The 9,997-nt window shown below is 65.6% G+C and overlaps 1 protein-coding gene across 2 annotated transcripts; it reads left to right on the top strand.

The window, feature by feature from the left end:
• The first annotated feature begins 62 nt into the window (after positions 1 to 62).
• PPT2 (palmitoyl-protein thioesterase 2) lies at positions 63 to 8,240 on the top strand. 2 transcript variants are annotated; one of them, XR_014186663.1, is made up of 9 exons: positions 63 to 563; positions 842 to 1,018; positions 1,849 to 2,002; positions 3,393 to 3,488; positions 4,517 to 4,624; positions 5,376 to 5,459; positions 6,291 to 6,389; positions 7,065 to 7,119; positions 8,084 to 8,163. XR_014186663.1 is itself a non-coding variant. In XM_082077555.1 (9 exons), exons 1-9 carry the CDS (start codon positions 267 to 269, stop codon positions 8,225 to 8,227), a joined length of 1,200 nt encoding a protein of 399 aa, XP_081933681.1. In that variant the 5' UTR covers positions 64 to 266; the 3' UTR covers positions 8,228 to 8,240. The 2 variants fall into 2 exon arrangements, 1 of the variants encoding a protein (XP_081933681.1); XM_082077555.1 differs by having other exon boundaries at positions 64 to 563; positions 6,305 to 6,389; positions 8,084 to 8,240.
• The last annotated feature ends 1,757 nt before the right edge of the window (positions 8,241 to 9,997 follow it).

Genomic DNA, 9,997 nt, shown 5'->3' with positions numbered 1-9,997 from the left:
GAGGGGAACCGGGAGGTAAACAGGGATCGGGGTGGGGGCTGGGGACCCCCGGGGACCCAGGCGTTCGGGGGCGGGGGGGGGGGTAAGGGGACAGCATCCCGGACGCCTGGGTCCCCCTGAAATCCTGGGTCCTCCCGAACGCCTGGGTCCCTCGGACGCCTGGGTCCCCCCCCAATGCCTGGGTCCTTCCCGCATGCCTGGGTCCTCCCGAACGCCTGGGTCCCTCGGACGCCTGGGTCCCCCCCCAATGCCTGGGTCCTTCCCGCATGCCTGGGTCCCTCGGACTCCTGGGTCCCCCGGACGCCTGGGTCCCACCGCCCCGAATGCCTGGGTCCCCCCGCATGCCTGGGTCCCTCAGACGTGTAGGTCTGCCCGAACGCCTGGGTCCCTCGGACGCCTGGGTCCCCCCGATGCCTGGGTCCCCATCTGACCCCCATTTCCGCCCCACCAATGTCTGGGTCTTTCCCGGACGCCTGGGTCCCCCGGATGCCTGGGTCCCTCAGACGCCTGAGTCTCCCCGAACTCCTGGGTCCCCCGGACGCCTGGGTCCCCCGGATGCCTGGGTCCGCCTGAACTCCTGTGTCTGGGGGGAGGGGGATGTGGGTCAGCACCCCAGATGCCTCGGTCCTCCCGAACTCCTGGGTCCCTCCCGAACTCCTGGGTCCCTCCCGAACTCCTGGGTCCCTCAGACGCCCAGGTGTCCCCGATCTCCTGGGTCCCCTGAACTCCTGGGTCCACCTGAACTCCTGTGTCCAGGGGGAGGGGGATGTGGGTCAGCACCCCGGACGCCTGGGTCCCCCCGGACGCCTGGGTCCCCATCTGACCCCCATTTCCCCCCCAGATGCCCCCCGAGAGGCGCCGCGGTGGGGGAGGGGCGGCGCTCGCCCCCCTCCTGGCCCCCCCGCTGCTGCTGCTGCTGCTGGTGGCCCCGGGGGGGTCCCACCGGCCCGTCGTCATCGTCCACGGCCTGTTCGACAGCCCCAGCGACTTCCAGCACCTGCGCGACTTCATCAACGAGGTCAGCGCCCCCCGGACGCCTGGGTCCCCCTGCATGCCTGGGTCCCTTGCGTGACCTCCCCCCGGACGCCTGGGTCCCTTGTGTGACCTCCCCCCCGGACGCCTGGGTCCCGGATGCCTGGGTCCCTTGTGTGGCATCCCCTGGACGCCTGGGTCCCTTGCGTGACGTCCCCCCCGGATGCCTGGGTCCCTCCAGGACGCCTGGGTCCCTTGCGTGGCATCCCCCCCGGACGTCTGGGTCCCTTGCGTGGCATCCCCCCCGGATGCCTGGGTCCCTTGTGTGAGGTCCCACCCGGATGCCTGGGTCCCCCCGGACGCCTGGGTCCCTTGTGTGACCTCCCCCCCGCACATCTGTGTCCCTCCACATACCTGGGTCCCTCGTGTGACCTGCCCCCCGGATGCCTGGGTCCCTTGTGTGACATCCTCCCCGGACGCCTGGGTCCCCCCCGGACGCCTGGGTCCCCCCCGGACGCCTGGGTCCCCCTGTCCCCCCCGGACGCCTGGGTCCCCCCCGGACGCCTGGGTCCCCCCCGGACGCCTGGGTCCCCCTGACCCCGTGTCCCGTGTCCCCAGAGCCACCCCAGGACTCCTGGGTCCCCCTGTCCCCCCCGGACGCCTGGGTCCCCCCCGGACGCCTGGGTCCCCCCCGGATGCCTGGGTCCCCCTGTCCCCCCCGGACGCCTGGGTCCCCCCCGGATGCCTGGGTCCCCCTGACCCCTTGTCCCGTGTCCCCAGAGCCACCCCAGGACTCCTGGGTCCCCCTGTCCCCCCGGACGCCTGGGTCCCCCCCGGACGCCTGGGTCCCCCTGACCCCGTGTCCCGTGTCCCCAGAGCCACCCCGGCACGCCGGTGACCGTGCTGGACCTGTTTGACCGGGGGGCGTCGCTGCGGCCGCTCTGGGTGCAGGTCGAGGGGTTCCGGCGGGCGCTGGCGCCCATCATGGCCAACGCGGGCGACGGGGTGCACCTGCTGGGCTACAGCCAAGGTGGGGCCGGACGCCTGGGTCCAGCGGGGGGGGGGCACGGGGGGGCCCGGACGCCTGGGTCCATCAGTGGGGCAGGGGGACATGGGGGGGGCCCGGATGCCTGGGTCCATCGGTGGGGCACGGGACCCGAACACCAGCAGTGGGGTGGGGGGACATGGGGGGGCCCCGGACGCCTGGGTCCATTGGGGGGGGAGGGTGGGGGGGTGGGGCTGGGTCTGTTGGGGGAGGGTCTGTGGGGAGGTGTCCCCAAGGTTGGGGATCCCATGTTCCCCCCGTGTCCCCCCATGTTCCCATGTCCCCATCGTGTCCCCACGATGTCCCCATATTCCTCTGTATCCCCCCATGTCCCCCCATGAACCCTGTGTCCCCATGATGTCCCCACGTTCCCACTATGTCCCCATGTCCCCATTGATGTCCCCATTGTCCCCAGGGACTCTGATGTCCCCATTGATGTCCCCATTGATGTCCCCATTGATGTCCCCATTGATGTCCCCATGATGTCCCCCGGGGGTCTGATCTCCCCATTGCTGTCCCCATGATGTCCCCATGATGTCCCCATGATGTCCCCATGATGTCCCCCGGGGGTCTGATCTCCCCATTGCTGTCCCCATGTTGTCCCCATGTTGTCCCCCGGGGGTCTGATCTCCCCATTGTTGTCCCCATGTTGTCCCCATGTTGTCCCCATGTTGTCCCCAGGGGGTCTGATCTCCCCATGTTGTCCCCCATGTTGTCCCCCATGTTGTCCCCCATGTTGTCCCCCATGTTGTCCCCATTGATGTCCCCATGTTGTCCCCATGCTGTCCCCATTGTCCCCAGGGGGTCTGATCTCCCCATTGCTGTCCCCCATGCTGTCCCCCATGCTGTCCCCCATGCTGTCCCCATGCTGTCCCCATGCTGTCCCCATGTTGTCCCCCATGTTGTCCCCCATGTTGTCCCCCATGTTGTCCCCCATGTTGTCCCCATTGATGTCCCCATTGATGTCCCCATGTTGTCCCCATGCTGTCCCCATTGTCCCCAGGGGGTCTGATGTCCCCATGTTGTCCCCATGATGTCCCCATTGTCCCCAGGGGGGCTGATCTCCCCATTGCTGTCCCCCATTGCTGTCCCCATGTTGTCCCCATGTTGTCCCCATTGATGTCCCCATGTTGTCCCCATGCTGTCCCCATTGTCCCCAGGGGGTCTGATGTCCCCATGTTGTCCCCATGATGTCCCCATTGTCCCCAGGGGGTCTGATGTCCCCATGTTGTCCTCATGTTGTCCCCATTGTCCCCAGGGGGTCTGATGTCCCCATGTTGTCCCCATGCTGTCCCCATGTTGTCCCCATGTTGTCCCCCATGTTGTCCCCATTGATGTCCCCATGCTGTCCCCATGCTGTCCCCATTGTCCCCAGGGGGTCTGATTTCTCGCGCTCTCTTGGCCACGACCCCCGACCACAACGTACGGAGCTTCATCTCATTGGCTGCGCCGCAGATGGGACAGTACGGGGGTGAGAGGGGACAGTGGGGACATTGGGGACAACGGGGACATGGGGGACAATGGGACAGTACGGGGGTGAGAGGGGACATGGGGACATGGGGACATGGGGGACAATGTGGGTGAGATGGGGACAATGGGGACAGTGGGGACATGGGGGACAATGGGGGTGAGATGGGGACAATGGGGACATGGGACAGTACGGGGGTGAGAGGGGACATTGGGACAGTGGGGACATGGGGGACAACGGGGACATGGGGGACAATGGGACAGTACGGGAGTGAGAGGGGACATTGGGGACATGGGGACATGGGGGACAACGGGGACATGGGGGACAATGGGACAGAACGGGGGTGAGAGGGGACATTGGGGACATGGGGACATGGGGGACAATGGGGACATGGGGACATGGGACAGTACGGGGGTGAGAGGGGACATTGGGGACAGTGGGGACATGGGGGACAATGGGGGTGAGATGGGGACAATGGGGACATGGGACAGTACGGGGGTGAGACCTTGGGGACATGGGGACAATGGGACAATGGGGACAATGGGGACATGGGGGACAATGGGACAGTACGGGGGTGAGACCTTGGGGACATTGGGGACAGTGGGGGCAATGGGACAGTATGGGGGTGAGAGGGGACATGGGGACATGGGACAGTATGGTCTCTGTGGGTATTTGGGGTCCCTGGGTGGATTTGGGGGTCCCTGAGGGTTTTGGGGTCTCTGGGAAGGTTTGGGGGGGTCCCTGGGGTGTATTTGGGGGTCCCTGGGGTGTATGTGGGGGTCCCTGGGGTGTATTTGGGGGTCCCTGGGGTGTATTTGGGGGTCCCTGGGGTGTATTTGGGGGGTCCTTGTGGGTATTTGGGGGTCCTTGTGGGTATTTGGGGGTCCTTGTGGGTATTTGGGGGGTCCCTGTGGGTATTTGGGGGGTCCCTGTGGGTATTTGGGGGTCCCTGGGGTGTATTTGGGGTCCCTGGGGTGTATTTGGGGGTCCCTGGGGTGTATTTGGGGTGTCCGACACTCGGGGTCCCCCAGACACCGATTACCTGCGCTGGTTGTTCCCCCGGCACATGAAATCCAACCTGTACCGGCTGTGCTACACCCCCCTGGGCCAGGGGGTGTCCATCTGCAACTACTGGAACGGTGGGACCCCAAAATACCCCCCAAGAACCCCCCTGAACCCCCAAACCCCCTGACCTCCATGTCCCCAGGGCCACCTCAGGACGCCTGGGTCCCTCCCGGACGCCTGGGTCCCTCTGACTCCCATGTCCCCTGTGTCCCCAGAGCCACCCCAGGATGCCTGGGTCCCTCCCGGACGCCTGGGTCCCCCCTGACCCCCATGTCCCCTGTGTCCCCAGATCCATCCCAGGACGCCTGGGTCCCTCCCGGACGCCTGGGTCCCTCCTGGACACCTGGGTCCCCCCTGACCCCCATGTCCCCTGTGTCCCCAGATCCATCCCAGGACGCCTGGGTCCCTCCCGGACGCCTGGGTCCCTCCCGGATGCCTGGGTCCCCCCTGACCCCCATGTCCCTTGTGTCCCCAGATCCACCCCAGGACGCCTGGGTCCCTCTGACCCCCATGTCCCCAGGGCCACCCCAGGACGCCTGGGTCCCTCCCGGACGCCTGGGTCCCCCCTGACCCCCATGTCCCCTGTGTCCCCAGATCCATCCCAGGACGCCTGGGTCCCTCCCGGACGCCTGGGTCCCTCTGACTCCCATGTCCCCTGTGTCCCCAGAGCCACCCCAGGATGCCTGGGTCCCTCCCGGACGCCTGGGTCCCCCCCCACTCCCATGTCCCCTGTGTCCCTCTGTCCCCCCGGACGCCTGGGTCCCTCCCGGACGCCTGGGTCCCCCTGTCCCCTGGGGGTGACCCCGGTGTCCCCACTGTCCCCAGACCCACATCACCGGGACCTGTATCTGAACAGCAGCGACTTCCTGGCCCTGATCAATGGGGAGAAGACGCACCCCAACGCATCGGGTAACGTATGGAACCTATAGATACCCATAGATACCCATAAACTCCCATAGATACCCATAGACACCTATAGATACCCATAGACTCCCATAGATACCCATAGACTGCCATAGACACCCATAGACACCTATAGATACCCATAGACACCTAGAGACACCTATAGATACCCACAGACAGCTATAGACACTCATAGGCATCTATAGATAGCCATAGACACCTATAGATTGCTATGGACAACTATAGACACCCATAGACACCTATAGATATGTTTAGACACCTAGAGATGCCCATAGACACCCATAGATACCTGTAGACACCTATAGAGACCTATAGACACCCATACACACCCATAGATGCCCACAGACAGCTATAGATGCCCATAGACAGACACCCCTAGACACCTATAGATACCCGTAGACACATCCTATAGAGAGCTGGCCCCGATCCATGGGGAGAAAACACCCCAATGCATCAGGTGGGATCTACAGACACCTATAGAGACCCTATAGGGACCTTACAGACACCCCAATGCATTGGGTGAGACCCATAGGTACCCTATAGGGACCTGTAGACATACGGATGGATCTGCTGAGCTGCCAGCCCCCTATAGGAACCTTTCCAGGCAGCCCTAGAGCCCCTATAGGGCCCCTATAGACACTTCTGTCGCCCCTATAGGGACCTTTCTAGCCCCATAGGGACACTCTATAGGGCTACGGACACCCCCGGACCCCACAGCGACCCCCTATGTTCACCCCATAGCATCCCCCTCCCCCCATCCGTAGGTGCCCTCTAGGCCCCCATAGGGTCCCATAGGTGCCCTATAGGCTCCTATAGGTCCCGCCCCACAGAGTGGAAGCGGAACCTGCTGCGCATCCAGAGCCTCGTGCTGATCGGGGGCCCCGACGACGGCGTCATCACCCCCTGGCAGAGCAGGTGCGCCGGACGCCTGGGTCCCCTCCCGGATGCCTGGGTCCCTTCTCCCGGACGCCTGGGTCCCTACTCCCGGACGCCTGGGTCCCTACTCCCGGACGCCTGGGTCCCTTCTCCCGGACGCCTGGGTCCCTTCTCCCGGACGCCTGGGTCCCTACTCCCGGACGCCTGGGTCCCTTCTCCCAAATGCCTGGGTCCCTTCTCCCAGACGCCTGGGTCCCTTCTCCCGGACGCCTGGGTCCCTTTTCCCGGACGCCTGGGTCCCTTCTCCCAAATGCCTGGGTCCCTTCTCCCGGACGCCTGGGTCCCTTCTCCCGGACGCCTGGGTCCCTTCTCCCGGACGCCTGGGTCCCTTCTCCCGGACGCCTGGGTCCCCTCCCGGACGCCTGGGTCCCCTCCCGGACGCCTGGGTCCCTCCCGGACGCCTGGGTCCCTCCCGGACACCTGGGTGCCTGGATTCCTGGTTCCTCCCCGAACTCCTGGGTCACCTCCCGGACTCCTGGGTTCCCCTGATGGGGGGTGTGAGGGGTCCCCCCGGACGCCTGGGTCCCTCCCGAACTCCTGGGTCCCCTCCCGGACTCCTGGGTTCCCCGATGTGGGGTGTGAGGGGTCCCCCCCCGGACGCCTGGGTCCCCCCGGACGCCTGGGTCCCTGCTGACGCCCCTTTTCCCCGAACAGCCTGTTTGGGTTCTACGACGCCAACGAGACGGTGCAGGAGATGCACAAGCAGGAGGTGAGTGCGGGGACCCACACTTGGGGGGCAGGTGGGGGGCACGGACGCCTGGGTCCCTCCACTTCTGGGGGTGTTGTGCGTCCCGGATGCCTGGGTCCCTCAGTGGGGTGGTGTGTCCTGGATGCCTGGGTCCCCTGGTGGGGGTTGTGTGTCCCGGACGCCTGGGTCCCTCAGTGGGGTTAAGTGTCCCGGCCACCTGGGTCCCTTGAGGGTTGTGTGTCCCGGATGCCTGGGTCCCTTGGGGGGTTGTGTGTCCCGGACGCCTGGGTCCCTTGGGGGTTGTGGGTCCTGGATGGCTGGCTCCCCCACACAGTCCCGGACGCCTGGGTCCCTTGGGGGCGGTTCCCGGACTCCTGGGTCCCTTTGGGGGGGTGGTTCCCGGACTCCTGGGTCCCTTGGGGGCGGTTCCCGGCCGCCTGGGTCCCTTGGGGGCAATTCCCGGACTCCTGGGTCCCTTTGCGGGGGCGGCTCCCGGACGCCTGGGTCCCTTTGGGGGGGCGGTTCCCGGACTCCTGGGTCCCTTTGGGGGGGCGGTTCCTGTCCACCTGGGTCCCTTTGGGGGGGCGGTTCCCGGATGCCTGGGTCCCTGGGGTGGTTCCCGGACGCCTGGGTCCCTCGGTGGGGTGGTTCCTGGACGCCTGGGTCCCCTGGGGCGGTTCCCGGACGCCTGGGTCCCCTGAGGGTGGTGGTTCCCGGACTCCTGGGTCCCTTTGGGGGGGCGGTTCCCGGACTCCTGGGTCCCTTGGGGGCAGTTCCCGGACTCCTGGGTCCCTTTGGGGGGGTGGTTCCCGGCCACCTGGGTCCCCTGGGGTGGTTCCCGGACTCCTGGGTCCCTTTGGGGGGGCGGTTCCCGGCCGCCTGGGTCCCTTGGGGGCAATTCCCGGATGCCTGGGTCCCCTGCGGCGGTTCCTGGACTCCTGGGTCCCTTTGCGGGGGCGGCTCCCGGACGCCTGGGTCCCCGCAGGTGTACGCGCGGGACGCGTTCGGGCTGCGGACGCTGGAGGCGCGGGGGGCGCTCGGGGGCTGCGCGGTGCCGGGCGTGGGGCACACGGCCTGGCACTCCCACCGGCCCGTCTACGAGCGCTGCATCCGGCCCTGGCTCACGTAGCCTATGGGGCCGGGGGGGCTATGGGGGGCTATAGGGGGTTATGGGGGGTCTATAGGGGGTTATGGGGTGTCTATAGGGAGCTGAGACGGAGCTGGAAGGTGCTTTGCTATGGGGTGTATTGAGGCGTTATGGGAGGCTGTGGGTCTCTATGGGGGGCTGGGGTGGGGTTATGGGCTCTATAGGGGGTTATGGGGCTCTATAGGTGGTTATGGGGTCTATAGAGGGGTTATGGGGTCTATAGGGGGTTATGGGGGGTCTGTAGGGGGCTGAGGTGGAGCTGGAAGGTGCTTTGCTATGGGGTGTATTGAGGGGTTATGGGTCTCTATAGGGGGGCTGTGGGTCTCTATAGGGGGCTGGGGTGAGGTTACTGGGCTCTTTATAGGGGTTATGGGCTCTATAGGGTTTATGTGGTCTATAGAGGGGTTATGGGGTCTATAGGGGGTTATGGGGCTCTATAAGGGGTTATGGGGTGGATATGGGGTCTATAGGGGGTTATGGGGTCTATAGGTGGTTATAGGGTCTATAGGTGGTTATGGGGCTCTATAGGGGGTTATGTGGTCTATAGAGGGGTTATGGGGCTCTATGGGTGGTTATGGGGCTCTATGGGTGGTTATGGGGGCCTATAGGGGGTTATGGGGCTCTATAGGTGGTTATGGGGTCTATAGGTGGTTATGGGGCCTATAGGTGGATAGAAGTCTATAGGGGGTTATGAGGCTCTATATGGGGTTATGGGGTCTATAGGGGGTTATGGGGCTCTATGGGTGGTTATGGGGCCTATAGGTGGTTATGGGGCTCTATGGGGCGGGCCTGGGGGGGCCCCATTAAATGACTCCCCCACCCCCCCAGACTCAGGGACTCGGGGGGAGGGGCCACGGTTGGGGGAGGGGCCACGGGGGGGAGGGGCCATGGGGGGACCCCGAGACCGGCCTGGGGGGGGTCGCTGGTTTTGGGGCTGGTGGAGGAAATAAAAGCACTTGGACCCCCAAGTTGTGTCCCCAATGGCCCCCCCGTGGCCCCCCCGTGTCCGTCCGTCCCCGTGTCCGTCCGTCTGTCCCGGTTCCGTTCTGGCTCTTTATTGGTTCAATCAACTGGACGGTCCAATGAAAAGGGGGGGGGGGATGTGGGGGGAGGGGCCGCAGTGACAATGGGGGGGGAGGGGAGATGGGGGGAGGGGCAGTTTTGGGGGTCCCTATGGGGGGGGGGTCAGTTTTGGGGTATCATGGGGGGTTTTTGGGGTCCCCATGGGGGGGGTCGGTTCGGGGGGGGGGTCCCTACGTGGGGGGGGGGGGGGGGCCATGGTGGGTGGGTGTGATTTTGGGGGTGTCCTGGGTGGGTTTTTGGGGTCCCAATGGGGGGGTCAGTTTTGGGGTATCATGGGTGGCTTTAGGGGTCCCCATGTGGGGGGGGAATCGGTTTTGGGGGGTCCCTATGAGGGGGGGGTCAGTTTTGGGGTATCATGGGTGGGATTAGGGGTCCCCATGGTGGGTCTATATGGGGGGGGGGGTGTCGATTTTTGGGGTGTCCCGGGTGGGTTTTTGGGGTCCCCACGGGGGGGGTGGGTTTGGGGGGGTCCCTACTGGGGGGGCAGGGCCATGGGGGGATCAGTTTGGGGGTATCCTGGGGAGTTTTTGGGGTCCCCATGGGGGGGGTCCCTACGGGGGGGGGCAGGGCCATGGTGGGTGGGTGTGATTTTTGGGGGTGTCCCAGGTGGGTTTTTGGGGTCCCAATGGGGGGGGGTCAGTTTTGGGGTATCATGGGTGTCATGGGTGG

Source organism: Streptopelia decaocto, assembly GCF_964273445.1.
Source record: "Streptopelia decaocto genome assembly, contig: HAP1_SCAFFOLD_1761, whole genome shotgun sequence".
Taxonomy (NCBI): domain Eukaryota; kingdom Metazoa; phylum Chordata; class Aves; order Columbiformes; family Columbidae; genus Streptopelia; species Streptopelia decaocto.
The sequence above is the reverse complement of the archived record's forward strand: the minus strand, read 5'-3'. Positions and strand labels throughout refer to the sequence as shown.